Source organism: Musca autumnalis, unplaced genomic scaffold (assembly GCF_047663935.1).
Source record: "Musca autumnalis isolate F117 unplaced genomic scaffold, ASM4766393v1 scaffold_1, whole genome shotgun sequence".
NCBI lineage: Eukaryota > Metazoa > Arthropoda > Insecta > Diptera > Muscidae > Musca > Musca autumnalis.
This window is the reverse complement of record NW_027411644.1, coordinates 3,890,028-3,909,803: the sequence shown is the minus strand read 5'-3', so window position 1 is coordinate 3,909,803 and position 19,776 is coordinate 3,890,028. Positions and strand designations below refer to the sequence as shown.

The 19,776-nt window shown below is 35.2% G+C and overlaps 1 protein-coding gene across 2 annotated transcripts in view; it reads right to left on the bottom strand.

Annotated features, from left to right (window-relative positions):
• Positions 1-19,776, bottom strand: part of LOC141389584 (organic cation transporter protein) — a 35,731-nt gene that overhangs the window by 1,164 nt on the left and 14,791 nt on the right. The window contains exons 1-5 of one of the 2 annotated variants that reach the window (XM_073961317.1): positions 19,311-19,638; positions 6,629-7,025; positions 6,283-6,550; positions 5,798-6,194; positions 35-215 (exon numbers count right to left, since the gene is read on the bottom strand). In XM_073961317.1, coding sequence (XP_073817418.1) covers positions 35-215; positions 5,798-6,194; positions 6,283-6,550; positions 6,629-7,025; positions 19,311-19,517 — 1,450 coding nt within the window. In that variant the 5' untranslated portion in view covers positions 19,518-19,638. Of the gene's footprint in view, positions 1-34; positions 216-5,797; positions 6,195-6,282; positions 6,551-6,628; positions 7,026-19,310; positions 19,639-19,776 lie in introns of those variants that run through there. The other variant, XM_073961310.1, reaches the window with a different exon arrangement.

The window sequence follows — 19,776 nt, the reverse complement described above, 5'->3', positions numbered from 1 at the left end:
TTTTTGTGTATGGGAAAAAAGATGAAACACTTACCAATCATAGCCAATGCTATCACATAAATAAGATTCTCATCTCCTTTGGGTATAATATTGACAGCCAAACAACAGAGGCCCGGTATCAGCATGTAGGTTATTAAATTCAAGCGAATACCCAATTTGAGTACCACAAATACGCTGAGACATATTGAAACAGCTTCCACAGCGCCAGCAATTGCCTATTTAAAAAGGATATAAAAGATAGGGAGGGAACATACGAATGAATGAATGTTTGTGTTGGATGCCAAAATATATCAATTCATAATTCACAGAAAGCCCATGTATGTATCTGTATGTACCTGTATATGCCTGATCTGATATACAAGTTCGTTCAAGCGAAATAACTTTGACATGAAGAGCGAAATAAGAAAACTTTTGGAGTACATACACATAATGCTATTATTGAACTGAGAGTATTTATGTACTCATTAAGTGCTTTCTTATTCAGAAGGAGTTTTTCAGAATTAAAAATAATTTGGCAATCAACACCATAAAAGACAAATGGGCAATAATCCAAGAAATTACACGTATACCTTTAAACTTATTTATTGATATTTTAACCACGTGCATTAAAGACTCTCGATACTTCTTGTATAAAGACAAGATGTATGAGCAACAGAAGGGAATGCCTATGGGGTCACCAATCTCACCAGTGATTGCCGACATAGTCATGGAAAACTTACTTGACGAAGCAACAAAAAATTTGACTATAAAACCCAGACTATTGACAAAATATGTTGATGACATATTTTGCATCATAAAAAAGGACGAAATTAACAACACGCTTAAAGCACTGAACGCTTACAACAATCAACTGCGATTCACAATGGAAAGTGAAACGAATAATCTTCTATCGTATCTTGATTCCAAGGTAATTAGAAAAGATAACAAAATTCTAATAGATTGGTATCAGAAGCCCACTGCTTCCGGGCGATTAATTAACTACCACTCAAAACATCCTCGAAGGATAAAAATAAACACAGCGACGAACTTTATACGAAGAGTTTTCAAGATAAGCGATAGCGAATTCCATTCCAAGAACGAAAATGACGTCAGAAGAATCCTGAAGATGAACGATTTCCCCAATAAAACCATAACAGAACTCATAAAACATGTAAAGTCCGAGAAAGTTAAAAATAATGAGCCAAGGGCAGAAAAAGTATACAAAAGATCAACATACGTACCCGGTTTCTCAGAACGGTTATCCAAATCAAATCTATACAACAAAGATGAATTTCAATTAGCCTTGAAGAGCAACAACACTAATAAAAAATTTTTTAGTCGAACAAAATCCAAAATACCACTTGAAGACAAATCTAACGTTGTTTACAAAATAAGCTGCAATGGTGACAAGTCCAACATATGCCAAAAGGTATATGTTGGCACTACAAAAACTAAACTTAAAACTAGGATAAGTGGTCATAAATCGGATCAAAAAGCAAGAAACAAGCCCATTGAACAAAAAACAGCCCTAGCAGCTCACTGTTCCTTAACAGGACATACCCCCAATTTTGAAAAAGTCGATATTTTAACACAGGAGAACAACTATAAACGAAGATATATGTTAGAAATGTTACATATAATTAATATCCCTGCAGAAAAGCGCATGAACTATAAAACTGACACAGAACACTGTGCACAAATATACAGAAACCTTATTAAAAAGCACGGAAAAATTTAGTTGAAAACCTAACTCAAACGAGAACAGAACATCAAATGTGGTGATAAAAAAGAAAAACAACAAATAAATGTAATAAATTTTTAAAATTTGTTTAAGTTTTTGCTAATATAATAATGTAAAAATTCTTGTCATTGTTTCTTTTTTAAGTCAACTCCCTGATGATGATCATAGAATATGATCGAAATATCGGAACAATAAAAATCAAATAAAAAACAATTCTTTGTTTTTATTTTCATCTGACCTCGAGCCAAAACAATTCTTATGAAAAAAAGGAATTAAAAATATATTTAAATATCAATAAGTAAAACATGTGGAAATGCCAAAAGGAATCGAGAAGTCATTTGATATCCCAATGCTGAGAAGATTAAGAATTTTTTAATGAAAATGCTAAATTTTCTTGCTATTCCTTTTTCCACGAACATGTCAGCAGTTCAAATGTAAAGAAACATGGACTAAGAAAACAACCATTTTCAAATTATCCCACTCGTATATCTGCGTTAATGGTAGTGTGGTGATAATAAAGTGATCATTAAATTAAAACAAGTAAAAAAGTGTCAGTCGGCTTTGCCGACAGAGGTATACCCTCAGCCAATGTGAATTGAAACTTTCATCTACGGACAGATAGAATGTATTTAGCGTCTCTTCCGAATTTTGTGGCCCTTTTTCAACATCTGAACTTGCCGACAAAAATGTGGATTAGGAATTAACACTAATATTGAACTTTTGTGGGGGAGGTACCCGTAGGGAGGACCGATATGGGCCATTTAGAAGTTAAACTAAATTTTGACAAAATATTAGGAGATCCAAAGTTTGGACCAAATTGGTTGCACCATTCAAGTGATATCGTCCTAAGATTTTAGTGACATTTTTTAAATATTAGGGAGAAGTACCGGAAGTTGGGGACCGGTATTGCCCCATGAAACTAAGTTTGGATAAAATATGACGAAGACCAAATGTTGAACAAACCGGTAGAACAGTTTGAGAGCCACATATGGTGACATAGGGCTTTTTACACCTTTCGGGATGTTTTCCCATGAAATGTGGACCTGCTCCTGAAAAAACTTTTACCGTCGTAATGGAGGTAGCGAATGCAAATCGCATCAACAAAAATCAAAGTGATTCGAGAGCAGGTATTAAAGTGAACTTATCCGAAATTTTGTGTGGGAGGTAACCAAAGGAGTGCACAAATATAGTCCATATTCGAACCTGATCTATATCTGGTAGATATATTAGGATGTGCAGAGTATGGATTACATCAGTCACTCCCTTCAAGAGTTATCGTGTGTATATTTTTTCCGAAGATTTTTGAATTTTTGTGAGGGAGGTACCTGAAGGAGTGGACCGACATGGTTTATCTTCGAACTTAAACTATGTTTGGACAAAATATTACTAAGGCCAAATTTTGGACCCAATCGCAGATCCGTTCTAGAGTTATCTTGCGCTCCAACCACCTCACACGGTGTCATAGGGGTTTTGTGTAACATTCAGGCTATTTTCTCAGGAAGTATGGACTTGCGCCTGATGAAACTTGTACCGTCGTATGAAAGGCAGTGAATACAAGTCCTAAACTGAACTTATCTGAAATTTTGTGTGGAGGTACCCGAAGGAGTGTACCGATTGAGTCCATATTGGAACCTCATCTAAGTCTGGTAGACATTTCACGATTTGCAAGGTATGGACCAAATCGACAACCAGAAATTTTTCAAAAATGTTTGCTTCCGATTGATTGGCTGATTTGTTGATTTTTATATTTCTTCCAGATTTTTGCGTTTTTATGTGAAACACATCTAGCTTTATCATTAAAAAAGTATTGGAACAGACATAATAATGACCCATAGTCGTTTTCAAGAAATTTTACAAAAATGCCAACGGGTTTTTATGCCCTACACCACACTGTGGTAAGGAGTATTATGTCTTTGTGCATTTGTATGTAACATACAAAAGGAAACGAAATAGACCCATAGTTCCTTTTGGGGATATACATATAATCACTTTCTGAGTCGATTTATGCATGTCCGTCCGTCTGTCCATGTATTTCTGTTCGCAACGTACAGGTCGCATTTTTTGTCCGATTCAGCTGAAAATTGCGGACTAAAATTTTTTTAGCCATAGGAAGGACGCTATTGCTTTTGGTGAAAATCGGTTCAGATTTGCATATAGCTCCCATATATATTTTCGCCCGATTTCACGTATTTGCTGCACCAAACACGCTATATCCGTCCAATTTTGATGAAATTTTGAATGTGTGACTGAATTCGGTCTAAAAATATATGTGCTAAATTATATCGAAATCGGTTCAGATTAGGATATAGCTTCCATATATAATTTCGGCCGATTTCACGTATTTGTTGCACCAAACACGCTATATACGTCCGATTTTGATGAAATTTTGAATGTTTCACTGAATTCGGTCTAGAAATAAGTGTCCCAAATTATATCGAAATTGGTTCAGATTTGGATATAACTCCCATATATATTTTCGGCCGATTTCACGTATTTTCTGTACCAAACACGCTATATAAGTCCGATTTCAATGATATTTGGAATGTGTGACTGAATTCGGTTTAGAAATAAATGTGCCAAATTATATCGAAATCAGTTCAGATTTGGATATAGCTCCCATATATATTTTCGGCCAATTTCGCGTATTTGCTGCACCAAACACGCTATATAAGTCAGATTTCAATGATATTTGGAATGTGTGACTGAATTCGGTCTGGAAATAAATGTGCCAAATTATATCGAAATCGGTTAAGATCTGGATATAGCTCCGATTTATATTTTACATATTCACAGTGGTGTAGGGTATCATACAGTCGGCCCTGCCCGACTTTGATCCTTTCCTTACTGGTTTAGATCTAATTAAGGTGCTCATTAAGCGAAAGTCATCTTCTAATTCTTCTATTCCTGTTTTAATTATTTAAAAGAGAAATGTGTTTTCCAATAGTAGATCCTAAAAGAGGTATAAAATGTTTTCTTTTTAAAAAATGGTTTTACAACTCCGAATTCCTTAAGGGGTGACCCCCACATGTAAAGCCCAAAAAAGGCAATTTTTTGGTAATTTTTTAGCAGAAAGAACACATCTTAATTCAGTGTCTGAATGTTTTTCGATGAAAAATATTACGTGGTTTTGTGGCAAATTGCCTTCCACGAAACCCCCTTTTTTGTAAAAGCGTTTTGTGGTGCCAGCTCTAGCTCAAAAACTAGATCACCGATCGTCATATATTTTTGTAGGCTTATTTAGAACATAAAGGCCTAGTCCTTCATCGATCGATTTAAAAACATAGAACATAAAGGATTAGTCCTTCATCGATCGATTTAAAAAATAATAATATTAGATTTTACTGAAATGGTGGACCAAAAAAGCCAAAATTTAAATTTTTGGCTTAAAAAACTGACGTATTCTGGTAAAAACGGGCAAAATTTTTTTTAAATGAAATGGATAGATGAATTACTCGATTTTGATGTCCTTGAAAATCCCCACAAAATTTTATGACAATCGGATCATTAGTTTTCGAGCTAGAGTTGGCACCGCTTTCAAAATGTCATTTCGAGAAAAACGCGTTTTTAGTTTCCATGTTACACACAAAACACAATAAATTGTTACCTACCAGCGCTCATATCTCAGACAATGTTATGTTCGATCGACTTGAACATTTTACCACATAAAATAAGCCAATAAAAATTTAGGATTTTCTGAAATGTACAAGTAGGGGTCACCCCTTAAACAATCAGCATTCATTGTAAAGAAGAGAAACCCCATTTCATTTATCAAAACCTTTGTTAAAACACCTACATACATACATATGTACATCACTTACTAAAATTCAACATTCACACGAATATTTCCCTACCACTTACATATGTATATTTCAATATATGTATGTATGGCTCTGTGTGTGGTATTGAAAATGTCAATAGGTTTCATCTTCTTTGCATTAATGAAAATAAACACAACCACATTCAATTCACAAAACTTATCAGGGATACCCAGATAAGTTCTATAAATGCCAATAACGAATCATCCTCCCCGGAAGGTAAAGTGACCGATGAGGGTTAGGGGTTAGCTTTTACACTTACCGTATTCACATAAATGTTGCCACCAAGGTTACTGAGATGCAAAGTCAGGCCGAAATAAATGATTATCAAAGTCAACCAGACAACCAATGTCAAACAGGTGGTACGCAAATATGTTCGACTGAAAACAACAACCAAAGGACTTGCATTGGCATCCAGCTCCGGCGCTTTCGTATTTGCATTATTCATAGATTGACAATCATTGCCATCAGCTGCGCCATTGACAGATGTTACATGTTGGCCAGTATTCGAGGATGGCGGCACTGCGGCCTCCAAAGATTTTTTGTAGTTTACCGGCAAGATAGTGCCATTTAATCGAGCCGCCCTCTCAACAATAACATACAGCTCCTCTAAGCGACCCCTGGCCAACAACCATCTAGGCGATTCGGGGACACAGTACCTGTACGAGGTGAGAAGAGGGTAAATTTAATTAGACCACCATAGACAATGCAATGTTTCGGAAAATGCCACCATCAAATGTTACCTACCAAATGCATAATATGGCGAACCATGGTAACGAAATAACCAGCTGCAGTGTGCGCCAATCTCGTATAAAGTAGGATATACCTGCTGTTATAACATAAGTTACCGCAACCGGCAAAATGTTCAAAATACCAATCACAGTGCGCCACTTGCCGGAGACCAATTCTACCACCAACACGAAACTAACAACGGCAACAGTCATCGAGGCGAATCCAATTATCACACGTAAAGCCATGTACATGGCCAAGGATGATGAGAAGGCCAATATAGTACCTGATGTGTGTGTGTGATTGTGATTAAAGTGTGTTGCAATAAGTTTTATTAAATTACAAATGTTTCTGAAAAACTTACCAAATGTTGTCTGCAATAAAGCAAAGCCCATTAGAGTATGTTTCCGTCCAAATTTGTCAGAAATCCAACCACTTGAGACACTGCCCACCGCAGCTCCAGCTAAGAAACACATTTCGACCACACTAAGCAACTGACGTTTCGAACAAACCAAACCGAATTCTTGCACTAATGTCATTGAACTGTTACCATCGAATTCGAACTGTGTGCACTGGGTGTAATTTGGTGGACTTTCAGATGTTGCCATATAATTGAATACAGATTGTATGGAATCCATAGAATTGAAATCGATATTCCAAATGGAACAGGAGTCAGAAGTTTGTGTTAAATTTTTCCATTCACTTGCATTCATATCCATCATATTTTGTGGTCGAGCACACCAGAAATCTTTGTCGGCTGTCTGAAATAAATATAGGAAAAAAATATGAAATGAAATTGGAAAAAATTAGAAACGGCTCGAGTCATCTACGATAAAAATAAATTGTTGTTGTTCAAATACATATTTGAGATTATGGTTTTCGTTTGCCAATTAGATTTCAATACCATTATTAGAATTATTTCTTAAATTATATAAAAAAAACTGGACATCACAACATAGAAATTTGTATAATTCTAAAAATAATTACTAAAAATATAAAAATATTAAAGCAAAAAATTCTTAATCAATATCCGTACTTTTTTAAATAATCGCAACTGAATTTTTTTATTATTATTATTTTTTTCTTAAATATAACTCATGTTAATAAATTAACCCAATAGTCCACATTCTGTTCTCCATAAAATATTATAAGTCTTAACGAAAAGCGCATAAGCAATTGTTCATAATACTTATTACAGCAATGAAGCACACTTTCGGGGGTGTCAGCTCTCACAATTAGAATGGAACATTTTCAACTTTTACCCACTAATAAATAAAAAAGGAAATAATAATTGTTTTAATAAAATATTAAAACAAAGACTCTGGGATTTGGGGATCTGGAAAAATAGTAGTCGTCATCCCAAATCAAAAACAGAAACTCTCTACAATATACGAGGGAAATTTAAAACTAACGACATAATGGAAACATTAAAGAACTCATCGTTGAAAGATTCATTTAATTATATCGGCCTAGCAAATATTTAGAAGGAAAGATAAACGAACATTGTATCTGTGTCGGAACTATTTGGAACTAGATTAGTCCAACTCTAATTAACAGAGCCAATAACTAACTGCATTAGGGAAGTTCGGTAAACATAAGTTCCAGCTCAATGTAGATCAAATATGTTTGTAGCTAAAAACCGCAATCGATATTGTTTAAATAACAGCAGCTATGGGAAGTTTTAAAATTGAAATTGTCAATAATATCCAAATGACAGCAAACATGTCCGCCAACTAACAACGCTGACACCAATGACATGAGAGCATGGAACAGGTGACATACATATTTGTATGTTTAAACAATTGTATCAGATGTAAATTTACATAACGATCGAAAACGTGACCAAATAGATCAACTCCTTGGTATTGAGAGACAAGAATGTTTGTCGACTTTACTTTGAATTTCCACAAGTCAAATACCAAAGGTTTGTTTGTTGCATGTGGCAGGAAAATGCCATTAAACAATGATGTCGATATTAAACTACAGACATCATTGAAATCTTTAATTACCTTCACAGCTTTTGAGGTATTCAATTGACACCTGAATAATTATTTGTTGTATGAATTCGATTTACCACAGACAGGCAAAAAGTCTTGGCCAAATATGGACACTCTTGCTAACAATTCATATTTATTTTTGTTTGCATAGCTATGTATAGGTATTTGCACACATGAACTTGATCGTATTTTACAGAGCTTAATCACGAATAATGGATTGAATATTATTCGATTAATACCAGAAATGTTACAACTAGTATGACCTATTAGTAAGTTCAGATTCAGAAAATGTTTTTACTATTCCATATCAATCAATATCAATTAAAGCCTAAAGTGAAGTATTATCTATTCCTTGAAATCTTTTGTTTTGTGTTACGCATTTTATCACTGTAATTTTCACTCATTGTATTCGTACCTTCAATATTTAATGTCATAAATTGTTGGGACATTCAACTCGGGTGCATAAAATTTCGTTATGTAAACACACGTTTCCATGTGGTTTTTATCAATAATTTATTGACAGTTATTCTGCAAAACCTCTCACATGGATTGTTGCTTTTGCGTGAGCAGTAACAATGAATGAAACAACACATTTACCTATATTCTCTTCTTAATTTCACCAATATCCAAATTCATAACAATAATAATTACATACACACATGTGTATGCAGAATATTAACCACGAACTAATCGTCGTACAAAACAAACAAGAATAAAAAACAAAATAGAAAATATCTGTATAGAATTTTAAATGATCTCGATTAGTAGGTTAAGACACGTTCATTCGAAAATATGTTTGGATATTACTAGCAAACCTACGTATGCAAACCTACATATATGTACATTAAGGCTATAACCGCGGCAATATCACTAAAAGTCAATGCTGATGGAAGCTACGTACTATTCTGTCCATATTCGTCAAATCTGATGGAATCCCTATACGTTAAAATGCAGAGGCATCCTAAAACATTTCTTTAAAAACGGTTAAAGCAGTGGATATTCCAAAACGTTGACACCTTTTAAAAAGCTTTTGCAATCTGATTTTCCACCAAGCCAGACACAAAATGGCATCCCACCTTGAAGAACTGGTCGATGTGATTTGTATACCGGAGATGCAAGTCCATTTCCTCCACATCCAGTGAAGTTGACAAAAATTATCTCCATGTCCAAAAACCTTGGTCCAGACGACAAATCCATGGCAATGTTAAATAAATTGGGAACTGTAGTTTTGAGCTACTTGCATAAGCCTTACAACTATATATTTCCCAAATTGGTAATTCGGACACATGGAAGGTGGCTCGAATAATTTCCATTCTAAAGCTAGGCAAATCCGCTACCAAATGAGAATATTATCGTCCACCCGAACGAAACTCATTTTTTGAGTTACCGACAAGAATCGGTAAAATAAAAAAGTTTATAATTTCGGTAATTAACGATATTATTTGGTAAGTTAGCGATCAATAAAAAGTAGTCGTAAAATTCTACCAATAGCAACAGTGTTGTCAACTTTTATTTCAACTTTTCATTCATAATTTTGGGTTTTAAAGTTACCAATTTTTGTTGGTAACTCAAAAAGTGAGTTAGAGAATCGCACTACTGGGCAAAGATAAGTAGACATTGATAGCAACATATAAGGCCATTGGTTGATCTACCTTCAATTATGTTGCCCGGTCTTGAATTTCTATCTGAGCGACATACAATGGAGAATCCTGCAAAAGTCCCCAAATAATGTTCTCCGAATTGCTACGGGTTGCGTGCAGAAGACAAATATGGATCATCTGCACGAGGAGCTCAGTAATGCGATTCTTTAACTAGGTAACGACAGAATTACCGACAAACCAGTTTAAGTTCGAAGATGGGCAATATGGGCCCACTCCCTCGGTTACCTTCCCCACAAAAGTTCAAATTTGTTCGCAAAAATTATGCACACGATAACTCTGGAAGGGACTAACCGATTTGGTCCATATTTTGCACATCGTAATATTTCTACCAGGCATAGATAAAGTTCGAATATGGATCAAATCGGTTCACTTCTTCGGGCAGTTTAAGACCTCCTCTCGAACCTTTTTTGATTTTTGTTGTAACAACTTGTATTCGCTCCCCCATTATGACGGTGTAAGTTTTTTCAGAGGCCATACTTCCATACTTCCTGAGAAAATAGCCTGAACGTTGCAAAAACCCCCAATGACACCGTGTGTAGTGGTTGGAGCAAAACATAACTCTAGAACGAATCTGTGGATTCGGTCCAAAATTTGGCTTTCGAAATATTTTGTCCAAACTTACTTTATGTTCGAAGATAAGCCATATCGGTCCATACCTTTAGATACCTCCCCCACAAAAGTTCGAAAATGTTCGGAAAAATTGTGCGCACGATAACTCTTGAAGCGTGTAACCGCTTTGCACATCGTGAAATTTCCCTCAGACATAGGTGAGGTTTCAATATGGACTCAATTTGGGAAAAGTTCAGTTGAGGACCTGCTCTCGTATCGCTTTGATTTTTGTTGTAACAACTTGTATTCACTGCCCTCATTACAACGGAACAAATTTTATCAGGGACAAGTCCATACTTCCTGAGAAAATAATCCGAAAGTTTTAAAAAACCATTATGGCAGCATGTGTAGTGGTTGGAGCGCTCAGTCCAAAATTTGTACTTCGAATCCCTTTGGTTTTTGTTGTAACAACTTGTATTTGCTATCCCCATTACGATGGTACATGTTTTTCAGGGGCAAGTGCTTACTTCTTAAGATAATGGCCCAAAAGCTCCAAAAAAGCCTGACGGCACCAACTAAACTCGGTAGCACCTAAAATTACCCTCGAAGGGAGAAACCGATTTGGTCCAAACTTTGTACATCGTATTATATAGACGTCAGAAGTATTGTATGTTACTTCTTTTCTTTAGGTCCGAGGCTGAGGGTATATTTCTGTCGGCCAAGCCGACTGATACTTTTTTACTTGTTTTAGTTAAAATCGAAATTTTGGCTTTTACAGTTCACAACTTTTTTTTTTAAATTTATGTTTTTTAATTTCACATCGCTTAAGTACAAGATTTTTAGGTTCTTAATGATCGCACAAAAACATATGCTGATCGGTTTATTAGTTTTCGAGCTGCAGTGGGCACCGGAAACTGCTTTAGTAAAACAGTGTTTCGTACGCGGCCATATGTCAGAATGTCAAGGTGCGATCTGACAGATGAAGACATCTTCTAAAAAATTTTGGTGATTTCTTGTAAAAAATGTAATTTTTCGTTCTCAATAAGTGCCCATAACCCCTTAATCAAGTATTTCTGCTTCAATATTTCTAAAAGACTGGATGGAAGAACTAGTTAACCCATTAGTGCATAGCGTCCGTTTAAACGGACGTTTTTATTTCTTACGCCAATTTTTATTTCGTTGATGTATTGCATAAAATTGTTTGGGATGATTGACAACATATCACAATTTATAATTATGAAGTGATTCCCTCCAAACTTTAAGTTTATAGTGCTTGTTTATTGCAAAAAATGAGATAAATATTTTAAAAATCGAACCAATTAGTTGGCAGTTTAGTAAAAGTGAATTAAATTTTATAAAAGTCATTACATTTTTGTTTTGCGCACGTTTTTATTTCGTATCCTCTCCAAGTAAAAGATTTCTGCCTTTGTTTGATATTTAATTTGTATTAATAGAGAAAAAATGAATAATTTTTAAAGCGTCCGATAAAACGGACGTTATGCAGCCAGGTTACTCAATCTATGATTTAACTTTTATATTGACCGTATCAACATTATTATACGATCTTGCATAGAATGGTAATATAAACGCTACCAATATTTTTGTCGTTCCTCGCATTGAGGGGAATGAAAATATCGCAGATTCCGATGCCAGTGAATATGAACATGAAACCACTTCTCTACTGGACACAGATATAGAAGTAGAATATAAAGATGATATGTTGTAAATAAATGACAGTGAACCGGCTTCAAAACGTTTCCGGAATAATAAAGTGGATACTCAAAGTCGAAGAGAAAAAATTTGGCGTATAGTAGATCCATATTGCCGAATTGAAAGGGGATGGATATAGGTCCCACCCAGTAAGCGCAGTCATAAAAGGAATCAACAAAATTCTTTGAACTATTTTTACGAAAGACTTTCTCGGGCATATCATTGTAAAATCTAAAGTATCTGCTCTTCAGAAATATTATGAGTTAAAAGTGTACGAAATTAACGCCTTTAATTGGTGTCAGGATATCCTAAATATCAAAGAAGTCGGTTTATATGATGGACCTGTTAGTGGCTACTTACAGGAAACGAATGTGACAACCAGAGTACGTAAAAATACTTTAAATAACATTTCCAATCGTTTCGTTTCGTATTTTCCATAGGAACAATAACCCTCGTTGGCCGAGCTCGCTGTTTAGTTTTGTTTTGTTTATATTCGTGAGTGCGAACAAAACGAAAAGCGAAAAGTACTCAACCCCACAAGAGCAGATAGAAAACGGAATAGTACTAAACACATGTGAATAAATCAAAAACGTTTGGTGGTTGATAAAATTCACTGTGGTATGCTGATTGGTGGTTGATAAAATTCACTGTGGTATGCTGATGCTATCTTATAGGGTTGTTAAGCAATCACATGTGTGTGTGTCTGAGTGTGTCATTGACAATACGCACGGCAAACGTTTCCCAAAAATACTTCTTGTTTCGGTGGTGAATGAAACAACTCTGCAAAGCATAACCGAAGTTACATTTCCGCAATCGTACGGTTTCCATCTTTTTACATTGAAAAGTTTGTGTTTTTGTTTTGGTTGTGAGAATGAAACGATTCAGAGAAGCTGAAAAGTTTGTGGCTTTGTGTGATTGGTACGGGAATCGTTTTGTTTGTTTCCGTTCATTGGTGACAACACAAATGGTGGTGCAATTTCGCAAATTTTCTGGACATTTCTATGGTAAATGCATGGATATTAATGAAATATTATCTAAATTGTACTATCTTACTAACTTGCCTCCGATATATAGCCAGCTAATGTTTGGAAAGAAATGGATTGCCTTCCTCCGGAAGTCCATTGCTTTCAATATATGTTATCTCGATAATGCTCGTTACGACGTAAAATATCACATGATTAACTGCAATCCTATCCAGGGATAATGTGCTTATTGTAGTCAAAAGAGTAAATTCATTTGTCTCAAATGCAACAAAAAACGTAAAACCAAGAGCAGTAATAAAATATATCGGATGCTATGCAATGGTAAGTGTTCAAATTGCATAGCGTCCGATATAACGGACGGTCTGTAAAACCTAAGATAATTTATAAATAATGAAAGTTGTTGTTGAAATAGTTTATTTCTCTCACTCTTATTCTAAAACAAACAAAAAGTATGAATAAAAGTCGGCAGGGAACTTCATGCATTAATGGGTTAAGCTAGGTCGTCTGGCACACGTTAGTCACAACGCTGCACAGTGTTGCCGCGTGGACAAAAATCAAAAATTGTGATGTTAACTTTTACATATGTTTATGTTTGTTTCTTATAGTAAACACATCCGATACAAGGAATCTGAAAGAATTTTGTCGATATGTGCATCCATAATGAAGTTATAGTTCTTTAAATATGAAAAATATTTCCCAAGTAATCTAAGGCAATAATCATATCGTCTGCTCCGTCGGAAAAGGTCGTAAGTCCCTCTCAATAAATTTTTCAGGAGGAAGAAAGAACATTCCAGCGCTTTCTGTATTAAAGATTTTATTATGGTGGTAAAGGCAGTATTTTTCGTTTATTTATTCCGCTTCAATATCTGTACTTTGTTTGATAAAATTCCGTCGCGTTTGGGAGATAATTAGATGTCTTTGGACTTACGACCTTTTCCTTGTACAGTTTTGTATTTTTGTAGGGACTTACGACCTTTTCCTACAATTTACGGACGTTTTTAAAATAAAATATTTATACTTTACAAAACAATGTGGAAAGGGTATTATAAGTTTGTTTTGTTCAATATTCGTGTAACATCGCGAAGTATTCGTCGTAGACCCCCTTGCCATTTTTTCATATCTTGACGAGATAAAGCGATCTGGCTATGTGTGTCCGTCCATCCACTAACAATTGTAATAAAACTCCAGACCTCAATGTTGGACCGATCATCACGAAATTTTGTGGAGAGGTCGGGTTCCGACCAGAAGTGACCCCATTAGATGTTAGTTATGATCGAAGGGTGTGAAATGGACCAAACCCACAATTTTTACCCGACTTTGTAGCTGTCCTGTAGATCGCAGTAATATTCCGATCGGCGCGAAATTTTAAGATTGAATTGAGTTTAAGACAAAGAATAAGCTTGCAATTTAACATGGTGATGAGATAATTATTAGCGGGTTTAATGGACCAAAACTTTTGTGTGAAATCTAATATATTAAAGACAATGTGTGTATGTTTGTATGTTCCGCATAGACTCAAAAACGGCTAAACCGATGTTTTTTGAAAATTTCGGAGAATATACAAGGAACAACCGAGGTGAAAATACGCTTTATATTTTTTGAATTTCGGAAGGGGGTGGGGGCAGGCCCTATTTCTTAAAAAACGCTTTTTTGCGAAAGTTATGAAAGTATCGGTCAGAAAATTAATTTGCGAGGCAACGGTTGTTGAATCTCCGACCCTAAGTACTTATTCCATGTAATTTTCAGATTATGCACAGGCATGTCCATTGGTGGAAGTAGGCTATATATTTTGTTGAATTTCGGAGGAGCGGGTTACACCTGTGCCCTATTTTTTAAATGCGCTATATATAAAACTTACGAACGATTCCGTTTCCCCAATCCTGGGTACATATTTTAGCAATAAGACCCGACCAGAGTGAAATTCTAGGTCGGTATAACCGTCTTTTGAAATTAAGATACAGCTCGCAATTTTTAAGATAGATCCTCGTGATTCGGTATAGAAGTTTCTATTACTTCTAGGATGTTTGGTATAGACGCCTTCATATAGCCCCCATAAAACGGTACCTCCCGATTTCCGGTATTTTGAAGGTGTGGCCTCCGAAATGGCTGAAATTTGGTATTTCTTCTTTGTTTCGGGTATAAAACTTTCTCTCATTAATTTGTCTATATATGTCCACACCTTCATATAGCCCCATAGAACGGTGAGTCCCAAATTTCGGTATTTTGAAGGTTAGCCAAATTGTTTTACCGAAATTGCTGAAATTTGGTATTTAGTCTACTTCATAAACGAAAGGAAATTAGTTGAAGTAAAATTCAATACAACTCATGGTGAGGGTATAACAAGTTCGGCCTGGCCGAATTTAACGACGTTCTTACTTGTTATTAATAGTCACTTGCATATTCCAACTAATTTGCGATGCAAAAAATATAAGTGACATAAGAAAAGGTAACATAAACTGTTTGAAGGCCAGCAACGTGGACCGGTTGGGCTAGTATTTAATATAAAACATGACACGTTGTACTTACGACCTTGTATTTTTGCCTTACGACCTTTTCGTTCAGTTAAATTTCATGATTAATTCCGTTAATGTACGTGGTTTCATAGCTACATTGTAATCCCAAATAGTGTCATTTTTTGTCTTCCCAAGTATTTCTGCCCCAACTCACTGCATCTTTTGTTTTTGTCTGCAAACCATGTATAATCTTCAGCATGTAATGTCTCCCTGAGTTTAGGAAGTTTATCATCAGAGCTTTCAGAATCACCGTGAAAACCATAGGGAACTAGACCATGACACCACCGTCTAATTCCATTCCAAATTCATACTGCTCTTTGTTAGCAAAAACCATGATGTCTTCTTAGTTTAATAACATTTCAATCAATTATTATTTCAGAATCATTTAATAATATAAGCATTGCATTTACCCGTCCGTTAGAAGGGATTACTTTATTAAATTCAGAATACAAACTAATCTCGTTATGTGGATAAATGTCCCTAGAGAAACCACAAATTACCAGTTGATAAAGTTAAGTAAGATATACGACAGTAAAAACAATAAAAATTTTGATTTTTTTTTTTACAAATTTCTCAATATATGAGGTATTTGAACACATACAGCATCCAAATTTGTATCAACGAAAGGCCAAAAGTCCATCTTTCATAATCAGTTCGCTTATAGGGGAAAATAGATTCCAAATGTAAATTTTCGTTGCAATATAGAATTTATCACATTTTTGTTCAAAAGTTTGGTCCACAGGCTCCGCCAAATATCATCCGATTATCATCCAAAGGTGTGGGCTAGTTCTTTACATTGTATCCCAACCATGGATGACGTTAAATATTATATCTGAACTACATTAGCTGTAGTATTCTTTTAAAGTATACATTTTCCTGTGGACTTACGACCTTTTCGTACTCAAATTTGTACGTTTTGTGGACTTACGACCTTTCCGACAAGGGCAAAACGTATAGAAAAACGCGACATACTACCATTTTCTTTGTATCATACGACGTGTTTTGACTTGTACTATCATCCTGTAACAAAAACGCGATTTCCAAAAAAAGTGGACTTACGACCTTTTCCGACGGAGCAGACGATATGAAAATTAAACGACATTTAAAATAAAATTTTCTGAAAAATTTGTTGATAATACTAAAAGTTTTGGATAGGGATTTGATGAGTGGGCTATAAATATAACGTTTTAGTACAAAAAGTTGACATTAAGTGCACATGGTCAATGTACCGTTATCAAAAAATCAAAATTTAAATTTGATAAAAATATCAAAATTCTTAATATTTAGTAGAGCAGATCTTTGATTGCCACCTATTGCCACCTTGGCTCCTGTTTTCCGTTAATTGGACATCTTTTCCAAATCAAAATGTGTAAAAACATTCTGGCCATCCCTGCAACCTTCTGAGATATGTCGGTTCAGATTTTATATAGCCCCCATATATATCTTTTCCCGATTTTGCTACAACTCGCTCAATTTTGATCGAATAGCCTTCAAATTTAGTATGTGTTATTTTCTTATGTCCCTGAGCAGCTACACCGATTTTTACAACAATCGGTTCAGATTTAGATATAGCCCCTATATATATCTTTGCCCGATTTTGCTATAACTCGGTCAATTTTAATCGAATAGCCTTCAAATTTAATATGTGATGTTTTCTTAGGCTCCTGAGTAGTTTCACCGATTTTAGCAAACATTGGTTCAGATTTGGATATAGCCCCCATATATATCTTTCCCCGATTTTGCTATAATTCGCTCAATTTTTGATGAATAGCCTTCAAATTTAACATGGGATTCCTCAGGCCCCAGTTCAGTTTTACCGTTGACCTGGGTTGATGAATGTTTGCACAAGTACTTACGAGGGCACAGGCCTAAGAATCCCATGTTAAATTTGAAGGTTATTTTTTCAAAAATTGACCAATTTATAGCAAAATCGGTGAAAGATATATATGGAGGCTATATCCAAAACTGTACCGATTTTTGCGAAATCAAATCAAAATCGGTAAAACTGAACAGGGGCCTGGGTCCCATGTTAAATTTGAAGACTATTCATCAAAAAATTGAGCGATTCACAGCAAAATCGGTGAAAGATATATATAGGAGCTATATCCAAACCTGAACCGATTTGTACGAAAATCAGTGAAACTACTCAGGAGCCTAAGAAAATCTCACATATTAAATTTGAAGGCTATTCGCTTAAAATTGACCGAGTTACAGCAAAATCGGGGAAAGATATATATGGGGGCTATATCCAAATCTGAACCGATATGAACCAAAGTTGATATTTTTCATTCCTGTGCCCTCATAAGTACTTGTGCAAAAAATCATCAACCTAGGTCAACGCCTTCTATTTTTGTCCACACTTGTATGGAAGCGGCAACACTGTGCGCTGTGCTATGAGCTTACCAAAAAACTCTTAATGCTTAAGAATCATAAGTTCACTTTGTATCGACACCTATTAATAGACTTGGAAATGTTTGGCTATATTTTATATCATTATCGTTATCTGTTTAAACCCAATGTTCCGAAAAAAGGATGAAGAAGACACCCGTTTTTCGAATATCACTTGGTGAAGGTATATACATTTTATAACTGTTGACCATATTTTTGTCATTTAAACTATATTATTTTCTGACGCAAACAACATTGCGTGACAAATTCGGTTATTTGTATTAAATATTGATTTTCTATACATTTCATAAGGGAAAATTGCTATAATTTCATTGTGAAATAAAACAAAAGATCACGAATCATTTATTGTTGGTCAAATTATCTGAAATGATTGGAAGTAGGTGGCGTGGTTTATTTATAATAGTAACTGTAAATTGCCTGTGATACGGAAGAGATTCGTTCAATTTGCATTTGTTTGTCTTAAAAAAAGAACTTGCAATCATTCGTTGTCATTAAACTTAAAACAGATATGAAATTAAATGCTCCTGATGATTGATTTCATTGGTGCAACCAACAATGTCAAGTAGTCGCTTGTAAATACTTGATAAGAACTGAAAAAAATGTAATGAAGCACCAGTCTACTTAAGAACAACAACAAAAACAACAAAAAAACGAACAATTGCAAACAGAACAAACAGTTAGCAAATGAGTCTTGTTGCTGTTGTATGTTATACATGCAGTGGCTTTACCAGGCTGTTTCTAAAATTGTGGATAATAATTTTTCCTTGATGGCAAATTATTGTTCGGCATATTTGCCCTTCTCCCAGTTGTTGCAATAGTGGGTGAGGGCTACCAAAGCTACAAAACAAAAAGCTGTTATGTTAACGCTTGCAAAAGTTGTAACTAACCAACTAGCAAGTGCAATGAAGCCAAACCAAAATACACAACAATAATTCATTGCAAAACGTCTCACATTATATCCATGAAAATAATCACAATAACAACACTCAGCACTACGTTGGTGGGTGCAAGCAAACATTTGGAACACGGCAACTAATTAAAGCGGCAAATTCAAAAAAAGAAGTCTAACATTACCAATCAATCGATCTATGAAATGTAAGTTAGTGTGTGTGTTCACATTAACAATTGATGGTTACATTAGCCACCAATCATTGTCCGTCCATTCATTCATGCATGTATGTTGATGTTGTTGTTGTGGGGCATTCTATTGTTTCTTCTACTTACTTGAAAGACAAACGTGAAAATATGAAATGTGGAAACACCTTGAAAGATGGACAATGTGCAACACCATATAGCTTGCCACAAACCACCATGTCTCAAAACCACCGCTAAACGTTTGGACTGTAGACTTTCGATTTCATCTGGGCTGAGTTGGCTAAAATCTATCTTCTCAGCTTCCAAAAATAATTGTTCCTCTGCACTTTGAACCATGGTATTGCACAGCGTTCTTTTTCGGGGACCTATACAAGACTTGTTGTATTTTCGTTGGTTGATTGGTTAACTGGTTGGTTGATTGTAACTTTACCACTTTTAAGGTCGTTTAACTACTGACAACTCTCTGAAAGCAAACCGTTTTAGAGACCCCCAGTTGTGCCGCCAAGAATAGAAATAATCTAAAGATTTATGCATAAACTGGTTGGTGTGTGTATGTACCAATACAATAGGTCATATGCATAGGCGAGTGTTTGAT